The 22,539-nt window shown below is 41.0% G+C and overlaps 1 protein-coding gene across 5 annotated transcripts in view; it reads right to left on the bottom strand.

Annotated features, from left to right (window-relative positions):
- shank2b (SH3 and multiple ankyrin repeat domains 2b) overlaps positions 1-22,539 on the bottom strand; it is a 173,007-nt gene that overhangs the window by 99,900 nt on the left and 50,568 nt on the right. For 4 of the 5 annotated variants that reach the window (XM_036568085.1, XM_036568081.1, XM_036568082.1 and 1 more), the window contains exon 10: positions 8,863-9,199. In XM_036568085.1, the coding sequence (XP_036423978.1) occupies positions 8,863-9,199 (337 nt within the window). Of the gene's footprint in view, positions 1-8,858; positions 9,200-22,539 lie in introns of all 5 variants that reach the window. The other variant, XM_036568083.1, reaches the window with a different exon arrangement.

Raw genomic sequence — 22,539 nt, 5'->3', positions numbered from 1 at the left:
AGAAAAAAAAATTGTTGTATTTTGCAAGTATAATGATAATAAAGGTACTAATTTTGTTAGGTCAAATAAATGTAACGAAAGCTTTAATAAATCACATGATCAAACAGCAGAAACAGCATTTTCAGACTCACTGAGTGCGTATACATGCACTCAAGAATCCAATAACTGCAGAAAATCAGATTTTGTCAGTAATCCGATCAACACGTTTACATGCACTTGAGTCATCAGATAATGGGAAACTCCAGGTCTACATGAGTCAGACAGTAATCGGATTTCTGCTTTGCAACCAGCCAATAAACTCACAGAAGAAGACGTGATTTAAACGTAACGTAAAACTCAAACTTCATGCCGCAGCTTTTTTTTTAAACATCGCGCCACTTTACATGAAAATATACACATACATCACCTAGAATATGAAGAACATTCAAATCCTTTATTTCCTGTTTGGTTTCAGCGCTGCTCCAACAGTGTTTTGCTGCGTCTCGCTACATCCAGCGTCTGATCTCGCGCATGCACAGACTGAGAAATCTGACAGAAATCAGAGTAATAGTTTACATGCACTGAGAAATCTGATTACTGAGCTAAAATCCAGCCTCTTTATCAGATTTCTTAATCGTATTTCTAGATCAGAGTATGGAGTTTACATGACCATTTGAATAATCAGATAACTGCAGAAATCTGATTATGATTGGATTATTGAGTGCATATATACACACTCACTGTTACACAGCGAATCTAAACAAGGTACTCTGCAGTCTATCGTTAGGTTGAATGGGATTTTTGCCAATGTTCTGTAAAGCTTGTCCATCCTGGCAACAGTTGCTATGAAAGAAGGTATTTGTGGGTGGAGCCTGGATAGATCAATAGGAGCTTGTTTGTATCAGTGTGCATGTATATTTGCATGTAAAGACGAGCAAGAAAGACAGAAAACCAAATCTGGATGAAAGTGTGCATGTATGAGAGAGAGAGTGGGTGGAGGAAGAAAGAGAGAGAGAAAGACAGAGAGAGAGAGACAGAGAGAGAGTGAGAGAGAGAGAGAGAGAGAGAGAGGCGGAAGAGCCAGCGAGAGAGTGTGTATTTGAGCATGTTTGACAGCAAACGCCTGATTGACAGCGTGTGTGCGCGTGCGTGTCTGGGGGTGTGTGAATCTTGTCACTCGACGGGGTTTCTGATGATGAGCGAGCGTGGCCTACTGTAAGTGGGCCATGCCAATTACTCACTGCCACTACAAAAAAACCCATCTAATTAGATGTCATTTTAAAAGGGAAGAATTAACTCCTCTGGTATTTGACCCTATTCTCCTCCAAATCCAGCTGCAGCCTCCACACCAGCCAAGCGTGCTCTGCTTTCAGCTGATCTGAGGCTTATTTCTCCAGCTCTAACCCATAATAGCTCCTTTTAGAGGAGAACTCACCACAAATAAACAAATGGCTAGCAACACGCCCATTTTAGGGGGCGTTTACCAGTGGCGTAGGCAGAAATACAGAAAGGCCTGTGAAACAGTGGGTAGGCCAAGTTGGTAAACACAATAACCAAGTGTGCTGTGTCCTGGATTGTCATAAAATCAGGCTACAATCTATTCCTGACAGCAGCGCAGATGCCACCCTACGTATTCTGACTCTTCAGCCCAATGGTGATGCAAATCAATAGCAAGACTGTAAGACACCAACCAAAATGCTGGACTCAAGTAAACACAATTAACACTGCAGCACACTTAGCATGCCTCCACCACAGGCACAACTTCTGCCTACTGTAGACGACATAACCGAGTTCAAATCAGACAGCTTAGATGTACAAAGATGAGGATAAACAACACAGCAAACTTAAACCGAAAGCTAAACATCTTAGGCTAAAGCATAGTGCCATAGCATTTATATTCACAGACCAAATATGTCTTACCTTTGATGACTTGATGTTAATGTTTGTGTAAAAGAGCACTGTAAGTTCCAAATTGGCAGATCACTTATGACAACATTTTGAAAATGTAAAATGGATGGAAATCAACATACTCTATCTCACTTTCACAGGTGCCACATCTTTTGACCAAAACTGGAGCTCCAAATTCAAACTGGCGCACAGGTAACGAGCTGAAGGCTTGAGGCAGTGGTGGATAGCAGTAGTTGCTAATAAATGATTGGAGGGCTCAGAAAATAAATCTGACCTTGGCTTAGACAGTAATTATTTGACTGACCATAAAAGAATAACAGCACTCAAAGAAAACTAATCAAATTTCATTCTGTTCCTGTTTGGTCTGTCATCAGTCTGGGAAAGCCGACCCATGGCTATGCCCCTTGGGTTTCCATGTCACTTTTTAATAAAATGAGGCATTTCTCATGCTTATAAAAAGCAGGCAACTTAGAGGGTCAACTAAATAAACTAAAAAAATAAACTCAAAAGACTAAAATGAGAGAGAAACATTAAGAAAATGTATATAATAATAAGTAAATAAAATATTTTTCTGTTCACAAACAGACCAGAAAGAAAACACCCCCAAATTTTGATTTGTCAGCTTTGAAGATATATGACACTTTTTCATGGCACTCAGTGGACAATGTGCCGTATGAAATGCAAAGTGCAAAGAGGAGAGCTTTTCAGTCACAGTGCGCATTGCTCTATAGACGACAATGACAAGACGCGTGTAGCAACATTCATCTGTCAACTCCTTAACACCCTCGCAATTCAGAGGACACCATAAATCAGCAACATTTATTGGAAAAATGTATGTACTACAAAATACGTAGACCTTGGAGCAGTTTTCTTCACCGCAGGGTACAGTAGAGGCAGTTTCTGAGAAAGCTTTTTTATTTTATCCATAGGGGAAAAGGCTTCGACTCGGAGTTCTATGTATGAGAACGATGGCGACTACAGAAGGGAGACTTAACTTCAGAAGTCTATACATTCTTACCTTCAGTTCTTGGTTAAATGGACGAGCTTTACAGAACACTGAAGTCTCATTCAACCTAAAGAGAAACTGTAGCGTGCAAAGAGTTTCAATTATTCATATTGGAGTGCTATGTACACCAATCAGAACATTATGACCACCTCCTTGTTTCTACGCTCATTGTCCATTTTATCAGCTCCACTTACTATATAGGTGCACTTTGTAGTTCTACAGTTACAGACTGTAGTCCATCTGTTTCTCTGCATACTTTGTTAGCCCCCTTTTACCCTGTTCTTCAGTGGTCAGGACCCCCATGGACCCTCACAGAGCAGGTACTATTTGGGTGGTGGATCATTCTCAGTACTGCAGTAACACTGACGTGGTGTTGTGTTAGTATGTGTTGTGCTGGTCTGAGTGGATCAGACACAGCAGTGCTGCTGGAGTTTTTAAACACTGTGTCCACTCACTGTCCACTCTATTAGACACTCCTACCTTGTCAGTCAGTCAGCTCATCTGCTGCTGCACAGTTTGTTTTGGTCATCCTCTAGTCCTTCATCAGTGGTCACCGGATGCTGCCCACAGGACGCTGTTGGCTGGACATTTTTGGTTGGTGGACTATTCTCAGTCCAGCAGTGACACTGAGGTGTTTAAAAACTCCAGCAGCACTGCTGTGTCTGATCCACAAATGTAATCACATTTATGTTATTACCCTTGTGTAATTACATGAGAGAGAATAGCCTGTTACAACTATCAAGATACACTTGTGTAATTACACAGGCTGTAGTTCTGTAATCCACCTGTAACAGTGACTAAATCATCAGCAGTTACAATGTTGTTGCATATGTTATTCACAAGTAACTACACAGTTATTAGAGACACTTAATATAAAATGGGACCCAAAGACTTCTGAGGGCCTCAGAAGAAGAGCTGTTGATGCTCATCAGGCAAAGGTTACAAAACCAGGCAAATAAATCAAAAAAGTCTAATATTTTCATCTCATTTGTTGGATTTGATTCTCTTTATCTATTATTAGGACTTGTGTGAAAATCTGACAAAGTTTTAGGTCAAACTTATGCATAAGTATAGTAAATTCTAAAGAGTTCACAAACTTTCAAGCACCACTCTTTCTGGACAACCTCTTTCCACCATGCTCTAAATGTTGGCGCCCTCGACACAATACAACTTTTTGTGTTACAGCTGTAGTCAAACTCAATGAGGTGTAAATCAGCCCGACGTGAGTGGATCAGGTGCAGTGCTCACTCAGACATGAGCCAACCTCCACTGTTAATCCATTTAACGGGTAAATGCCCAAATCTATGTCACCGTTTCAGGGCCCAGGGGTATACTGTATATTCTCTCTTTCTGCACACAGCCCTGGCTGCCTCATCTAAATCTGAATTTGAAACAGATGAGCGAAGCTCAATGTCCTAAAATGATAGCGGATGAAAAAGCAGTGTTATATGTTAAAAAGCTATTTTCCTCATACAATATCATCCCTATTTAATGAAGCAGGAAATAATGAAAGATACGAACATAGACCATGTTAAGATATACGGTATATCACTCTTAATAAAACGGACATTTCCAGTCCTAAAATCTGATTGGTTGAGCCGCATTCAAAGCCACTGTAAAATCCACGATATACCACGGCTATGACCGCCTCACAGCGCATGAACTCTATCACTGCGTCATGGCATGAAAAACCCTTCTGCTGTTAATGGATTAACCTTTGACTCTAATGCTGATCACACGGAGCACCGAATGGACTGATGAAGTAACCCGTTTTTGTTTAAACTGAGGGGCTGACAACTTATTTTCTTTACTAGAACTAGGCTGGTCAGCAAGCCAACAGGCTAAAAGATAGCAAACATGCTAAACAACTCCAACATTAATATCACAGCCTTGAAATAAAGTACTCACAATATGATTCACTGAAAAACGGCAGCACAAAAATCTAAAGAATGTTACCAGAATGAGTTACACGCTTCAAATGTTCGTGTTTCAGTCAGAAGTAGCATCAAACCCAGGCTGAATCCCAAACGGCTCCGTACTCCCTGGCTAAATAGTGTTCTGTGTAACATTAAGTTTGGAACTCTGGCTTCTGCTGTCAGATACTGCACTGCTTGTCGAGTATGAATGTGGATGAATCCCAAATTACCATTTTTATATTTTGCATTGTTGGGCTGCAGGAGTCAGTATTTAAATTCCTACATAGCCTGTGCACTATGTAGGGAGCAGGGAGATGTTTGAGATGCAGCCCCAGTGTGAGAAAAGTGGTGTCGTCAGACTGGCAGAAGACTCACGGTGGTAATTTGGTGACCAAAAATACTTATAATCTAAAAGCTTTCGCATTAAACAGTGCTGTGTTATCACATGTTCGCTGTTATATGAAAAAAAAGTTTTAATAAATCATAAAATGACTGCAGTTTACAGTGATGGGTGACCGAACATTCTTCTCCTCATTCAGCGGTCAATAGTTGCTTAGCAATGATACCGTACTCTAAATGAACTACATTTTTTTGGTGGAATACTTGTTTATGTTGACTTATGTTAACTTAAATAATTATCAAACATTGTGTATTTTAACATATTTTATGTTGGCTGCCGTTTTATAAAAGCAATAAGCCACTCGAAGCTGTGTGTTACTGTGATTTTATCACGAGGAAGGGAGTTTTAGGCACTCTGCTTCACGTTGAACACCCTTCCCTATGATAAAATCGCAGTAACCCACAGCCTCTCATGACTTATTGCTTTAATACGCCCCTGGACACATTGTTAGAAACCCTTTGCCACACTTTGCTGGTGTACAAACAGAGACTGTTGATGCGTAGTTTGTTATCCGTCCTCTAGCCCTTTAATAATGCCCAGTTTTTGACCTCACAGCAGCCCTGGCTGGATTTTTTAGGGTGGTGGACCGCACTTTGAGTGCTGTGCTTTACAACCTGATTGATCTGTCTGAATCGATAGCAGTTTCTTTGCTCTACCATTGTGTACTCCCACTTTAATGGCATTTGGCCACCCAGTATTCTTCCACAAAAAAGAACAAGGACACTGACGCATGGCTCTGAGGACAGCAACTGCGACTGTCCTCCCTAACAAACCATGTCATGCTGAACATCTTGTCTTGTCCACACCTGTCCAATATGTACTTTAGTTTGCCCACCTGCACCCTGCTCAGATTACACTGAGAAACTGCTTTGTCACTGCTGTGCTACAATGCAAGCATTGGCACCGAATGAGCAACTAAAGGAAAGCAGTAAAAGATACTAACAAGGACTCAGCACTACACAGTGGCCACATTCTTAGCAACCCCTCTCTTTGTGCTTCCACCTTGTTGGTGTACAGTTAGAGGCTGTAGCACATTTCATACAATGCCTAGTTTGTATAGTCCTTCATCAATGGTCAGTTTCTAATCACAGCGCTGCTCTTGGCTGGATGTTTTCAGGTGGTAAAAACTTCACTCTTAACCTAGCAGTGACACTGATGCATGTAAAACCCCCAGCAACACTGCTGTGTCTGATCCACTCATACCAGCACCACACACACTACCCTGTCAGTGTACTGCTGTGCTGAGAATGATCCAGCACCCAAATAATATCTGGAAAACTGTGTGGTCAGCTGCACCAGCATGTAAGTGTTCATTATGCATTATTAATCAGAATGGGTTGCACCACACAAACTAGTTTTAACGTTGAGCTAAGTACCTACTAAATATTTACACCTCCTTCTAAGCAGGTGTAAGTCTTGGGGAAACCATCAGAAACCACACAGAAAGCACAAAAAAGACCAAAAACATGACTTTTTTGGTCAACTAAGCTAAAAATTCTAAACACTGTATGCTGTTATTTTACTCACAGCTCTAATCATCGCCCTGGTTCAAACTCCGACCATGAAGCTAAACACCCACAGCTCCAGCTCAGAGAGAAACAGCAGCCCAAACGGCTAAAGTGAGGCTGCTGTTGTGTCGGTCAGCCAGAAACCGGCATTTAAAAAGGTGCATGTTTGGTTTCTCAGTGAAATATTAAAGAATAAACAGAAACAGTGTCTGTAGATAATTAGCTTCATTCAGTTTAACTGGTGCATATCGTTCTTTTCTATGCTGGATATTTTTTTCCATTAAAAAAGTCAGCGCAAGCTGCTGTCTCGTTTCCATGGCAACGGGTTTACTGATTGGTCCTGAACATGTTATCGTCATGTTAAAGCGACATACATATTAGTTAGTTGTTACTAGTTAAGACATGACTTGTGGATTTGCGGTGCAACCAGATTTGGTAAAAGAAACCAACTAGTGTAACTAAGGACTTAGTAAAGACTTTTACGCCCAAACTTAAGTATAAACATACGCAAACCTGGTGGTCCTGTAGTCAGAAACTGACAAATGATGAATGGGGTAGCGGAGACCTAATAAACTGTGCAGCAACAGATGGGCTACAGTCTGTAACTGTATTGTATACAGTGGATCCATAAGCTAAGCAGAGCTATGAATAGATGGTATGAGTATAACCCTAACCACAACAGAACCACTAGAACTAGCGAATCGACATGATTCAGTATGTGTAGATGCAATAATCAACAACAAATGACCTGTAGACCCATGAAAGCTTTAGTTGCTATGGGTTCGCCATAGTTATGTGTGGAAAATGATGTAAAAGTATAATCTATAGAACTGGCCATTATGGACTACTATAGGAGAATTCCCAGTGGGCCACTCTATCTTGCAGTGAGAGAGAGAGAGAAAGAGGACGCTAGAGACAGATACGCTGTGAGCGGCTCACACATTATATCTTCAGTGTACTTGTGCAATCATACAATCTGACTACAACTTACTACCTCACTGCCAAAATCCAGTACAGAGTAATAAGACACCAGACAAGCGGCGGAGAAAAGTGCACCTTCAAAAACATAATAAGGCGAAGGCAAAGGGGAAGATATGCGCAGCAAAATTAAATCTTTTGAGCAAAATGCACTACTTTGACACTGCCAGAGTGAGAGACTGCTGCAGCAGAGTGTAGCAGTGGTGATCTACTGCAGCATCTGGACAAAGGCTAACAGGAAACCAAGACAGTTCTCTATCTAGGAGCCACAATTTTAACTCTAAAGGCTAAATTTACCAGGTAATCTGGTCATTTTTGTTTATTATATAGACAGCTAAGGAAATAAGTGTAACCACACTTAGCAGAGTGACTTTAGCTACTTAATATTGCTTGTTACACAAATAAACTACATTTTTCTGTAAAGCAGTCTGTTAACAAAATATATAAAATAAGTTTATTCCAGCCTAATAAAGGGAAGAGGGGTACAAGCACTGTAATGGGCTGGCCTTGGCCAATTTTGGATACTAAACACACTAAACCTCTCACTCTCAGTCATCATGATCCCACAATCTGGAGCTGAACTCTAACAACTTATGGTCAAACTCATCGGCTAACTGCTAAACCCTTTATAAGCTGATTCAGGTACATTATAGGTCCAAATGTTTATAGACACTTGCTAAATGGAGTTATGAAATATGAACCCCCCCCTCTACATTCTACGCCATATAAACTCTCCTCTCTCCCTCCAGTTTCCTGTGATGAAAACGTCCCACCACCACCTCCTACTCCTCCGTGACGGCTCTCTCTTCCTGAAGGACAGTGGGGGTCCAGCTTCCTTGATCACAGCAAGCCGCCCTAGAACTCCTGCCCAAGCTTCTCAGAGGTCCCTCCTCTGGCCCCAGCTCAGTTTCGAGTGTGGTTCAAACACACCAACCCAACATATGAGGGTATCAATGAGGAGGTCCACCCCCCCTGTGCTGCACTAACATCCTCTTCTCCTCTGGAAAGGCTTCACAAAAGCCTAGATCAAAAAAGCCATTCAAAACTCAAAGGCATGGGTATAATATTTCACTACTGCGCTAATCCTTTCTCTATTTCTCTTTCGCATATGCAGAACTGACCAGCCCCTGCATCCATCCTCCTTTGCGCAAGAATGCGGCGACTGACCTGCTGTGGCGCTGGGGGGTGTGTCTCCGGGTGTCGCCCTCCCCCAGCCGGCCCAGAGAGGGCGATCGGCTGCGCGGGGGGCGGCTCCCCCGGCCCATGGTCTTCACCGTGCCATTAGGGCTGTTCTGCATCTGCTGGGGCCTGCGGGGCGACAGGCTGCGCAGGGGCGAGGGCGAGCGCAAAGGCGAGCGGGCCGCAGGGAGCTTATTCACGTTCAGGTTGTTGTCACTGTTGGAGCGCAGGAGCACCCGCGGAGCAGCCAGAGTACTCCTGCCCGTCTGCGGCTGCTGTGGCCGGCCCCTGCCTGAACACGCCGCCGGAGCCTCCCGGAAAGGCACTGAGAGAAAGAGAGACAGAGAGGTTTTCAGTATCAAAGCGACATCAATTTTACACCATTTTCCCTTTACACCAGTCAGCCACTTCGTATCTGAAGTTAGCTTATTTAGTTTTATGAGGCTAATGAAGATAAAGAGTACTGGAAGCTTATAGCTCAGGAATTACCATGGTAGGCTCAAATCATCACAAACCACATGGAGTTGTTCAGTAATCGCAAACAGACTTAAGTGCTTATGTGGTTTCTGTGACTGCATGACACACTGTTATCTGTCACAATGCTAAAAACAGTAATTGGAGTCTTAAAGCCTTCATTTTGTCTGTACTTTTATATGAATAGGGAAAGAAAGGCAATGACAGACAGACAATAGTAAAGGAAGAAAACGAGATAGGCACGATCAGATTTGTGGCAAAGCTGTGTTATGAATTCCATCAACTATGTTTTACCCTTTTCAAGATTGGGTTGTATGTCTAACCCCCTGAGTATCTGGAGAAAAGTGGAGGGGTTTATGGGCGTTCCTCTCCAAATCTGTTTACAGAGTCCTTTATGGAATAATTTCAAGATTTTGACTGGGGGGTAAACCATTTTGTAATTCTTTTTGGTATAAATACAGTAGAGGACGTGTGGCGATAGTGGCTTGCTGTCATTTCAGGAGCTTCAGATGTGTTTTAATCTTCCAACTTCTTCATACTTTGTTTATTTACAACTTCGTTCTGCACTTTGAGCCTATGGAGTTCCCCGGGGCAGCACTCTCAACTCTCACTCCTTGCTAGACTGGATAAGACCTTTGGACAATCTACGGGGCAGAGTATCGTTTATTTACAGAACTTTGGTAGACCATCATATAAAGCAGTTGGCAGTCAAACAACTGTGGGAACAAAGCTTTCCTCTGCTGGTCCTTCCTTGGACTGGAACACTATATGGGCTAATTTAATTCACTCCTCTAAAAATTTGGCACATCAGTTTATCCATTACAAAATAATTCACACCTTACAGGAGACATCAAATAAAGCGTGTTTCTAGTTATACCTGTAATATTTGTAACTCTGCGCCTGGTTCATTTATGCGTATGTTCTGGGAATGTTCTAAAGTAGCAGATATATGGACCTTTACAATAGATATATTATCTAAAGTACTTGATCTCAGTGATCCACTGTCGCCACATTTATGTCTTTTAAATGATGACTCAGCTCTTCAGTTTTCTTCGTTTCAGCGAAGGATGCTGACGGCAGGTTTTACAGCCACCAAGAAAGCTGTCTAGCAACTTTGGATCGCCTCGCAGTTTTCAGCTATGAAATTCTGGATATCTAGTTTTCAAAATATAGTTGGGATGGAATCTTACAGCTAAGCTTAACAAGGCAAAACAGTCAACAATAAGAAACTGGGAGAATTTATATGACTCCATTCAAGAACTTTAGTTTCCAATTAAATTATGTGATGTTGTTCAGTTCTGTAGTTGTTTATGTATTTGCCTTATTTTTCGTTTGTGTGTATTCCTAAAACTGTATGTCGCTGTCCTGCCTTACCCTCCCCCTCACCTTTTCCCACCCTTGTTGTAAAACATAATGAAAAATGCAATAAAAAGTTGATCACAAAAAAAAATACTATGTTTTACCTTTGAAATGAACTGGGTTAAAAACGAACTTACTGCAAAAATGACATGTCTGCACATGAAAGCATCTCACATTTGGTCAATATATTTAATATTTCTCATTATAAGATTGTTGAAACAATATTAAAACATTATTAAATGAATATTCCTTACAGGCCAGATTTGAGATGATTTCACTTGTCAAGATATCATTTCCTGCAGTGTTGAAACCGGAGTTCGGTAAATGGGCTGTAATTGTGCATTTTCACTTGCTGTTGGTCAGTATTGCCCAGGACCAGACAGAGGCAGGTTCCTGTCAGCTTTCACAGCCAGGTGTCTGGCTGGTCAGAAGATCTGTCACTTAAATGTCTGTCTTTGTTGCAGATGCTGCAGGCTACATGAGGAAACCTGCGATCGGTTCACCAGGGTGTTCTATAATCCAGCTCTGTTTCTCTTCATTAGGTACGACTTGCAAACAGTTTGCAAAAAGTTTGAAATCTGCCTCAGTCTGGCTCCAGGCAAGTTCCCGGGCTATGTGCTTCATTCAACACCAGCGCAACAACAAAACCAACAAGTTATGCTGTAGCAACTTGGACAACTTACAAGAAAACGCAACTGCTGAGACAATGCATTCCCTAGATCTTTCAGAATTTGAACGATTCTAGGAGCCAGCTACAGTTACAGATGACAGTAGGCCAGTCTCCCTTCAATAACAATAAAAATAATGATAAAAATGGTGGCCTCTCTTTGTCCACTTTACTGCTTTAAGAGGTCCTGTAGGTCCACTATATAGGTGTACAATTAAAGATTGCAGCCCAACTGTTGCTACACGATTTATTCGCCCCACTCTACCTGATCCATCATTGGTCAGTTTCTGTAAAACAATATATTTTAATCACAGGTGTGCATGGCAATGGATGGCTACAGTCTCTAACTGTACACCAGCAAGAAGGACCTCCAGAGTAGGGGGTTCTTATAAAGTGGCTAGTGAATACAATAATAATAATAATAATAATGGTAACACTTTATTTGGAGTGATCCTTTGTAGATGATTAATAACCCTTAACAGATTATCAGTTACACATCAACAACATATCAGTGAAGTAGCAGTAGTGATGTATTTGAATACATTGAAGTAAATATCTTGTAGATGTTCTGTTGATACATTACTTACATTAAGTAGATGTGTTGTTAATATGTTACTCCCATTACACAAAACCTAACCTTACCCAACACCTAACCCTCACCCTGGCACTAATCCTAACCCTAACCTTAACCTCAACCCAAAACCTAATCGTACCCTCACCCTGGCCCTAATCCTAACCTTAACCTCAACTCACAACGTAATCCTAACCCTCACCCTGGCCCTAATCCTAACCCTAACCTTAACCCAAAACCTAATCCTAACCCTCACCCTGGCCCTAATCCTAACCTTAACCTCAACCCAAAACCTAATCCTAACCCTCACCATGGCCCTAATCCTAACCCTAAACTTAACCTCAACCCAAAACCTAATCCTAACCCCAACCATGGCCCTAATCCTAACCCTAAATTTAACCTTAACCCAAAACCTAATCCTAACCCTAAACTTAACCTCAACCCAAAACCTAATCCTAAACCCAACCATGGCCCTAATCCTAACCCTAAACTTAACCTTAACCCGAAACCTAATCCTAACCCTAAACTTAACCTCAACCCAAAACCTAATCCTAACCCCAACCATGGCCCTAATCCTAACCCTAAACTTAACCTCAACCCAAAACCTAATCCTAACCCCAACTATGGCCCTAATCCTAACCCTAAACTTAACCTTAACCCAACACCTAATCCTAACCCTCATATGTTTTTGACGTGTTGCTGAGAGTCTGTTGAGTGTTTGTTTAATATAAAAGGACCACTGAGGATAAACAGTCACCATAATAATAATCTGCTTTACATATACAGCACATTTCTTAAACCCAAGGCTTTACAACAACAGCAAAAAGCCTAAGAGGCTGAGTAAAGAATCTAGTGTTGAGTACAGAAAAAAGGGCATTAAGCGATTTTTAAAACGATAAAGCTGAATAATAGTCATAGAGATGTTGGGAATAGACAACCTGCCCCACCACTGAGGACAGTCTGGTGTACAGACCTGAAAGCCCACTGCCTGAGAAGCTGAGGGTACAAACAGACGTCTATATGAATGAATCTCAATAAGAAAAAACAAAGGTGACCCCATGAAGTGCTTTAAAGAAGAACTATATAATTTTATTTTTTTTAATTTCTGCATAATTCAGTGGTGGAGACATTAACAGACTTGTTCAGAGTGGTCTGATGTGAAATGGTTCATTGTAGAGAAACTTACTGACTAAGATTTCTTTACAGTGCTGGTGAAAGGAACCAGAGGTTGCAATGTCTATAATACAAATATAGCCATTTTATTTACTATCCAAAACCAGCCTGAACCTACACGTCTTCTGTGCTTTTATATATATAACGTTCAAAGGGTAAAACAATAATACATTAAAAAATATATATATATTTTTTTCATGCACTAATTTGCCTTACAGTAACCTGCATGTTCCCCTCGACCATGAATGGATTTAAAAAATACATTTAAGTCAAAAAGCTATCGGAAAACAATGTCTCAGATATCAGGCATTGTACTCATAACCATTTCATATAATAACTTGCTGTGAGGGACCTTTTAGAGGCATTAAATGCTTCAGACGTCTGATTCCTATCACCACCACTGTGAACAGTTCTGACACAACACGTTTCTCTAGAACGGACCATCTACAATCAAATCACTTTGAATGACAACCATTTAATTAATGCCAAAACTTTGACAAAACAGTGGAATTCCTCTTTACGAGTACAGTTTCATCACAATTTTCATACAAGCCAAGTCCACATAAACTCAAATATGACATTATGATCATCTTTTTTCTTGCTCTTCATTTTTCTTTAGACTCGTCTGGCACTTTTCAACTTGCAAAACTTGCCATAGGTGGTTACAAAGTCCACCAGCATGACCTCCTCCTCAGGTAAATCCAGCAAACTTCCGCAAAGCTTCACTTCATAAAATCCACCCAACTCTCGATCTCTGTAGCACTGTCTCATTTGAAGTCCAGCTGAGGTCTTCTCTCTGGCCTGGGTGAGAAATCCCTGGTGTTCAGCGCTCACTCTGGATGCATGATTAACAGCTATATTTATGTCTGCGCTGCCACGCTGAAGTGAAGGGTGGGGGGGGGTGGGGGGGTGCGGACGAAGTTCTCCAGAACATTAGGCCATGTGCACATCCTGCTCAGTTCCACAGCCACACTGAGGCAAGAGGCTATAAATACCACCGAAAGAAGAGCTGAAAGAAGGGCGGAGACGAAGAATGCCACCAAACGCGCTGAGATTAACATGCTGATGTAATAGCATCTCGGTGGGCTTCGTCATAACAGCACTCCAGCTAATGACGTTCATAATGACGGGGTGGGATCCCAGGGGACGCAACCTCGTTTTCATAATGCACAGGGTGTAAGCAGTGATACAGATATATACACTGTTTTTAAAGGGCCCAGATCATTGAAGGAAAAAAATTAAATAAAATTTCTTTGCTTTTTTTGGAAATAAAAGAGTTTGATGTAGTAAGAAAACATACATAAAGTTTCAAATCGTATTTGAATCAGTTTTGAATTCATTGGTTTTGTGATGTCACAGCTTACAGATAATTCACCTATTCAGTATACAGCAGTTTAGCATCGCCCATTCACACTGAGGTAATAGGAGTGTTTCAGCCCAGGCTGCTTTTTGAATGAGTACGCAATACAGGGCGGCCGATCAGAACAGAGCTCATTTACATATATCAGTCTTAAAGGCACAGTAAAAATAAATAAAGAGATAAAGAGAGGTTTTTTGTGATGTCACGAAAACATATCCACCCATTCAGTCTATAGCAACTCACATTCATGTTGAAGCTAAAGTGTTTCACTACATTCCAGTGAATTTAGAATAGATGTCATTTACATCGATCTTAAAGGGACAGTAACAAAATTTACATTCTATGGGTAAAGAGAGGTTCATGTACAGAATTAATTCTGACTATTTCTGGGATGTAAAACCACACCAATGTTAAAGTAAACCTCAGGGAAAAACATGAAATAGAGCAGCGGTCGGCAACACGGAGCTCTGGAGCAGCATGCGGCTCTATTACTGCCCTGTTCCAGAGTAGAATTAAGATTTCTAGGTGAAAATAAAATAATCTTGTTTTGCCGTAAAAAATAAAGCTCTGCTTATCGTTCGAACACAGTTTTATCAATAAATAGTCTTAAATGCTGGAGTTATAATATATATTATATATCTAATATATACAATTGCTAATTCATCCTTTAACCCTGAAGATTGGCATGCAGACTGCTGGTCACCATAGCAACGTAGACAAGAATCTCGCCTAGCTAGTAGCTAATGAAGCGGCAAAGAGAAAGATTTAAGACAAACATTGGTAATTTGGAGATGAATGGACAATATATTTGCATTTATAATCACTCCAGCTGGTTTCCTGATACGTTTGCAGCTTTTCATTTGAACTTAACCGTTCCACCTTAAATGGTGCAGCAGTTACATTCTGGCGCCTCAGGCACCATTTAAGGCGGAACGGAAAAATTCGAACAAGAAGCTGGCGAATGAGAAGCGACTTCAAGAGACATTTTACAAGAAACTGTTCTACTTTCGAGGAAAGGTTTCCTGCCGGAGATGCGAGAAAAGCCGCTATAGCTGAGCTAAATCTTGAAGCAGAGCAAAGTTAGTCTGTATTTTTGTTTATATTACATATTTCTTTAGCCCAATGTCTATAACATTCGCACAAACTGAGACATATTTACAGCCAAGATGGTAAAACATTACTTAAATAAATGGACATACAATGCTGTGGCTCCCAAGACCGATTGATCTTTGTTGAAAGGACAAAATGGCTCTTCCTAACATTTGGGTTGCCGACCCCTGAAATAGAGGAATGCTAGATATGGGCCCTTTAACCCAAAACTTGGGCTTTAAGACCCAAATGAACCATGAACACACTGAAATAATCAACCATAACAAAAAGTACAGAGTGTTTAGTCACTAAAGTAGGTGATGTTCTCCAGACCGTGTGGAAACGAGGAGCTTCTGTTCCTCTTCCTCACCGCTTGAAGCCAATGACATCATGGGAACACCAGTGCACGCATGTGATAAACAGTCGTTTCCTATAACGAACTCACACACGCATACTATGCACTCTTTATACCGCTGCCTTTAAGTTCAGATGATTCATCTAAGCATTAAGGCTAATGATGCAGCTAATCAAAGCACTGAAATGAATAAGCCTCTTAACAGACGTGTGCATTCTCAAACCTAGAGAGCAGGGTTACCCTGCAAGTGACACGTCTCCTCTCATCTCGACCGCCGACGAATTCATATTCAGCTCAATTGAACTCCCGTTTCTACAACCGCACACAATAAAAGCAAAAACAAGAGGAAAAAAGTTCTAAAAATGAAAAGATAAGCAGAAAAATAGCGGAATAACTGGCTCGAATCTAAACATCCAAACAAGCCATAACATCGGCCGAACTCCACACGTCTGAAAACAAAGTTCACCTGCTGAGCCCGAAAGCAGGCGCTGCCTCTCACCTTCTTTCTTGAGCGCGCTCAGTATGGACTTCATCTCTGCCGCACTTTTACTGCCCAGCACGTCCCGAGCGAAGGAGTCAGCGGAGAGGAGCGGAGAAAAGGAGCAGAAAGAGGAGGAAGGAGCAGAGGAGAGAGGGACGGAGGGAGAGGGATGGAGGGAAGAGAGCGCTCAACCCTCCCCTCATCATGCCTTCTGTGACTCTCTGAGAGAAAGGAGCCGAGAGCTTCACACGTTTACTCCACATCCCTCTATCCCCCTCCCCCTCGCTCTCTCACTCTCTCTCTCTCTTTCTCTCTCTCTCCCCTCCTCCCTCCTCTCTTTCCCACATCTCTCTTCTTTGCTCTCTCTCTCTCTCACTATCTTTCCCTCTTCCTTGTTGAGTCTCACTTACTCTTTCTCTCTTCAGCTCTCTTGTTCTTTTTATCTCTCCGTTTCTCTCTTTCTCCTTTCTTCTCTCTTTCACTTATTCTTTTTCTCTCTCCATCTTTCTCTCTTATTCTTCATTTCTTTCTCAATTTCTCTCCTCTTTCTTCACATTTCTCCTTCGCTCTGTCTCGTAGCTCCTCTCTCTCCTTTTTACTTTTCTCTCTCTCCATTATTCTTTCTTTCTGTTTCTCTCATTCTAGCTTTTTCTTTCTTTCTTTCCCTCCATCTCTCTTATTCTTTCTCTATATCTCTTTTGTCTTTCTCTCTCTCTCCCCTCTTCTTTCATCTCTTTTCTTTGCTCTCTCTCTCTTTCTCTCACTATCTTTTCCTCTTCCTTGTTGAGGCTCACTTATTCTTTCTCTCCTCAGCTTTCATTCTTTTCATCTATCCATTTCCCTCTCCTTTCTATCTCCCTTCATCTCTCTCACTCTTATTCTCTTTTTCTTTTTCCACCTTTCTCTCTTATTCTTCATTTCTTTCTCCATTCTCTCATCTCTCTTCATCTTTCTCCTTCGCTCTCTCCATCTTTCTCTTTCCTTCTGTTTCTCACTCTGTCTTTTTCTCGGTTTCTCTCTCTTCTTTTTCTCCGTCTCTATCTTTGTCTCCTTCTTTCTCTTTTGCTCACTCTCTCTCTCTCTTTCATCCTTTGTTTCTTTCTCCGTTTCTTTCACAGCTCTTCATCTTTCTCCTTCGCTCTCTCCAACTTTCTCTCTTTCATCTTTTTCTGGTTTTCTTTCACTCCGTTTTTCTCTCTCTCTCTCAGATTCTCCGAACCATTCTTTCTCTCTTCTTCTTTCTCCATCTCTCTATCTGTGTATTAATCCCCCCTCAGGTTGATGCACAGTAGATGCTGATATGCTGAAGCTGAGATGTTTCTCCTGCACGGTGATGTTTCTCCTCTAACTGCTTCAGAAACTAAAACTAAAAGCCGAGCCCCTCTGGAGGCCGTGAGCTCTGAGCGGAGAACCCCGAGCGGAGAACTTTGCCTTGTTTGTGATTCGAATGACAACATAATCAAGTGTGTTCTGATGCAACCAGCTGAGAAACAACGCAAGCTACACTGACGCGCGGATGAAGCCGTGCAGGAATGAAAAGGTCTAAGAGACTTTAACCCTCTCTCCTCCTCCAACAGCTGGATGGGAAACGAACCCCCTGAGTGTTGCTAGGCAACCCGTGGATGGATGTCTAAATTAGTCAGCGCAAGTTGCCTGGTTGTGAATTCTCCATGTATGTGGGCCGTCCTTTCACACGAGCAATTCACAATCTCTCTCTCTCTCTCCCTCTCTGTCACTATCTCTCTCGCTCTCTTTCTCTCTTTCCCTCTCTCGCCTTCTCAGTAACTCCCTCGCTCTCTCTCCCTCTCTGTCACAATCTTTCACTCTCTCACGTTCTCACTAATTCTCTATCGCTTTTCTCACTCTCTCACTTTTTGACTCTTACTGCCTCTCTCACTCTCTCTTGCTTTCTCTTACTCACTCCTACTTTAGCTCTCTCTTTCTCTCTGTCTCTTGATCTCTCTCTCTCTCTTTTGCACAAGAAAAAAAAAACTCCCTTCAGGAGAAAAGACTTCCATTTCAAAATCTGTGTCAGGCTGTGATGTCATACGGTCAGTCTATTTTTGTTTAGTGATTAATACACACTGGCTAATGCTGACAGTAAGTTACAGATAATGAGAATCTGCTGCCTGTGGATGTCATAACAGTCTATACAGCTCTGTATGACTACATATAGGCATACATGCTATATGTAGATTTATATAACCTATATATAATTACAGCAATTAGCATTAAAGAGCCCATATCTTATGTTTTTCTTGTTTTATTTTTTTTCCATTAGATATCTGTGTAGTGTATGTGCAGAACTAATTACATATACACACACACACACACACACACACAAACACACCGATCGGGCATTATTATTATTTACATTACGACCACCTCCTTTTTTCTAAGCTCATTGTCCATTTTATCAGCTCCACTTACTATATAGGTGCACTTTGTAGTTCTACAGTTACAGACTGTAGTCCATCTGTTTCTCTGATACTTTGTTAGCCCTCTTTTACCCTGTTCTTCAGTGGTCAGGACCCCCATGGACCCTCACAGAGCAGGTACTCTTTGGGTGGTGGATCATTCTCAGCACTGCAGTAACACTGACGTGGTGATGGGGTGTTAGTATGTGTTGTGCTGGTCTGAGTGGATCAGACACAGCAGTGCTGCTGGAGTTTTGCCTGATCAGTGTATATATAAAGAGCTCTGTTCTGATTGGCTGCCCTGTATTGTGCCTCAATCAAATAGCTGTCTGGGCTGAAACACTTCTTATAACTTCAGCGTGAATGGGCGGAGTTAAACTGCTGTAGGCTCAAAGTGTGAATATATGTTTTATGCGAATATATGTGTTACATAGAGTAACAGCGGGGTGTCCAAAGTCTGGCCCCAGGGCCAAACGTGGCTTTTGTTTTAGAGTGTGTTATAAGTGGCCCTCCAGCCAGTACTGCAGCAGTTCTTCCTTTCACCTGATGGTGGCAGCAGTGCTGTAAAATCACAGTGTAGCGTGCCGCACTGCGGTAACGAAGTTAGCTAAAGTTTGAGTCTTTCTTCTCTGACTGGACCTGCAGCTTCATTTACTGACCCACGTTCAGTCCAGACTGCAGCCACAAAGCTCAAACTCCACACTGAGAATCGGCGACTTTGGCGAGATGGAAATTTGAATGCTTTTAAATCGAGAGATGAAGAAAGTGTGTGAGCCTCACATTTCAAAACACTGTAAGGAATTTAATATTAATAAACATCAAACAAAGCAGGAACATCACAGTAAATATCCAGCAGAGAAACTAAAGCAGCTGCAGCTACTCGAGTCTCAACCTATCAGAGCAAATTCAGCAGTTCAGTAAATATTAACCCTTTAAGGTGCAACAATAACAGATCTTCTCGTTTAATAATGTGATTTCTGAACGCTGATGCTGCATTTATTTGATATGTAAAGAACATTATCTAACAAAAATTAAATATCATAGATTTTTGTTTAGTTTAACAAATTATGCTTTGGTAGTAAATATTTAAATAGGACTACAATTAATAAAATTATACATGGTTTACTGTTACTCAGACAATTGAATTATTTGTTATAAGTGTTTACAGATCCAAATACTCTGAGCAATCCAACGATAAAAGAAGCCTCATGCAGCTTTTATACAGAGGTAGGAGATTGGGCAGCTCACAGACAGCTTTGATTCTATGCATTTATATTTTGAGGCATTTGTGAATATTTCGGCCCTCAGGTATTTTGGCACGGTACAATCTGGGCCTCTTTGAAAAAGGTTTGGACACCCCTGGAGTAAAACATCACAAAAACAAAAATAAATTCAAAACAAGCTGCTTTTCCAGCTTAATTCCTATACATGGACTGGGAAGTGGTTAATACAACTTGGTTTCCAAAGAAGTTTGGACGCTGTACAAAATGTAAATAAAAACAGAATGAAATGATGTACAAATCACCCTATATTTAATACAAAATAGCATGAATACAACACATGAAATGTTGAAATAGGGAAGTTTTATGTTGTTTTGTTTTTAAATTCATTGCCAGCAACATGTTTCCAAAAAGTTGGGACGGGGGCCTGTTTACCACTGTGCTGCATCACCTCTTCTTTTATCAACACTCTGTAAGCGTTTGGGAACTGAGGAGACACTGCTGTAGTTTTGAAAGTTAAATGTTTCCCCAGTCTTGCTTGATATAGGATTTCAGCTGCTCATCAGTTCAGGGTCTCCTTTTTTGACTATTTTACTACACAGCCACGCTGTTGTAAAATGTGCAGTGATTTAGCATTGTCTTGCTGAAATAAGCAAAGCCTTCCCTGAAAAAGACGTCATCTGGAAGGCAGCATATGTTGCTTCAAAACCTTTATATATCATTCAGCATTAATGGTGCCTTCACAAATGTGCAAGTCACCCATGCCATGTTCATTAATGCTCCCCCATACCATCACGGATGCTGGCTTTTGAACTGTGCACAGATACTGTGCTCTCCTCTTCAGTCCGGAGGACAATTTCCAAAAGGAATTTTGAGTCGCTGGACCCCAGGACACTTTTACACTTTATCTCAGTCCATCTTAAATGAGCTTGGGCCCAAAGAAGGTGGCGGTGTTTCTGGATCCTGCTTATATATGGTTTCTTCTTTGCATGGTAGTTTTAATTTGCATTTGTGGATGCAGTGATAAACTGTATCCACAGACAGTGTTTTTCAGAAGTGTTCCTGAGCCCATGCAGTGATTTCCACTAAAGAATCTTGTCTATTTTTAATGCAGTGCCGTCTGAGGGCCTGAAAATCATGGCCAGCCAATACTGGTCCCTTGCATACAGAGATTTCTCCAGATTCTCTGAATCTTTTAATAATATTATGTACCACAGATGATGAAATCCCCAAGTTCTTTGCTTTTTTAATGTTATTCTTGAATTCCTGCACTATTTGCCTGCGCGGAGTGGTGAAACCCTCCCCATCTTCTGAAAGGCTCAGCTTCTCTGAGATGCTCTTTTTATACCCAGTCATGTTACTGACCTGTTGCCAATTAACCTAAATGATTGTGAGATGTTCTACCAGGTGTTTTTTCAGCATTAAACAGCTTTACCAGTCTTTCGTTGCTCCTGTCCCAACTTTTTTGGAATGTGTTGTTGGCATCAAATTCAAATTGGGCATATATTTTTTCAAACAACAATAACATTTCTCAGTTTCAACATCTGATATGTTGTCTTTGTACTTTTTCAATGAAGTACACGGTTTAAATGATTTGCACACCAATGCATTCTGTTTTTATTTACATGTTGGACAGCGTTCCAACTTTTGTTGGAGTTGTATTTTTTTTTGGAGTTGTATTTTCAAAACTGACCTCAAATTCAGTAAAAAAGAAAAGAAAACATCTTTTTTTTGCTACAGACCTGGTAAACCTTTATATATTAAGGCAGCTCTGTAAAATAAGATCCGCTTTAACCCCATTAATGTCTCTGCATTATTTCTGATGCGCATCTCTTTAAACCAAGCACAGAAATTGTGTATAAACTGCATATTCTAAACTTTAAATCCATACCACATTGTATGTTTATAAATAGAAGAAGAGATATTTTATTATGGTTTGAATTTAAAGAAAAGTTACTGCTGTTTCCACTGTCTTGTTTAATAGAAAGGAAAAAAATATTCTTTACATTTTTTGCACATTTCATTTGTTGGCATGAAAACAAATTAAATAAAGAAAAGTGTAAATTAAACATAAAGTTAAGCAACTACATAATAACCATGTAATTAATGATGCAATTATGTAATTACATATAAATATCAATGTAATGTAATCAATTGTACAGCAAAACAACAAGGACTGTGGATGTCTAAGGGTTAAACGTGGCCATTATAATGTAAACAGTCGCACAAAGTCTCTTGCATAAGCGGCGCGGCAGTAATGAGCGGAGCCATTCCAAACCGCTCGTGTGCGGCGCTGGAGCTGAGCGGCGACAACATGACCACGACTCAAAATAAAACGAGCTGCGCTTTTAAAATATCCCAACAAGACGCAGCGAGGGGAGACTCCCTGTGGACACTTGCCTTTTCTGCTTCCCGCTCCTTCTGTTTTCTCTCTCTGTTTTTCTCCATCTACACCATTAGCGAGCAGAACAAGCAAAGCCCACACGCGGTGTCCACGTC

The sequence above is a fragment of the Colossoma macropomum genome, unplaced genomic scaffold (assembly GCF_904425465.1).
Source record: "Colossoma macropomum unplaced genomic scaffold, Colossoma_macropomum, whole genome shotgun sequence".
In the NCBI taxonomy this organism is placed as follows: domain Eukaryota; kingdom Metazoa; phylum Chordata; class Actinopteri; order Characiformes; family Serrasalmidae; genus Colossoma; species Colossoma macropomum.
This window is presented reverse-complemented; position numbering and strand designations above follow the sequence as displayed.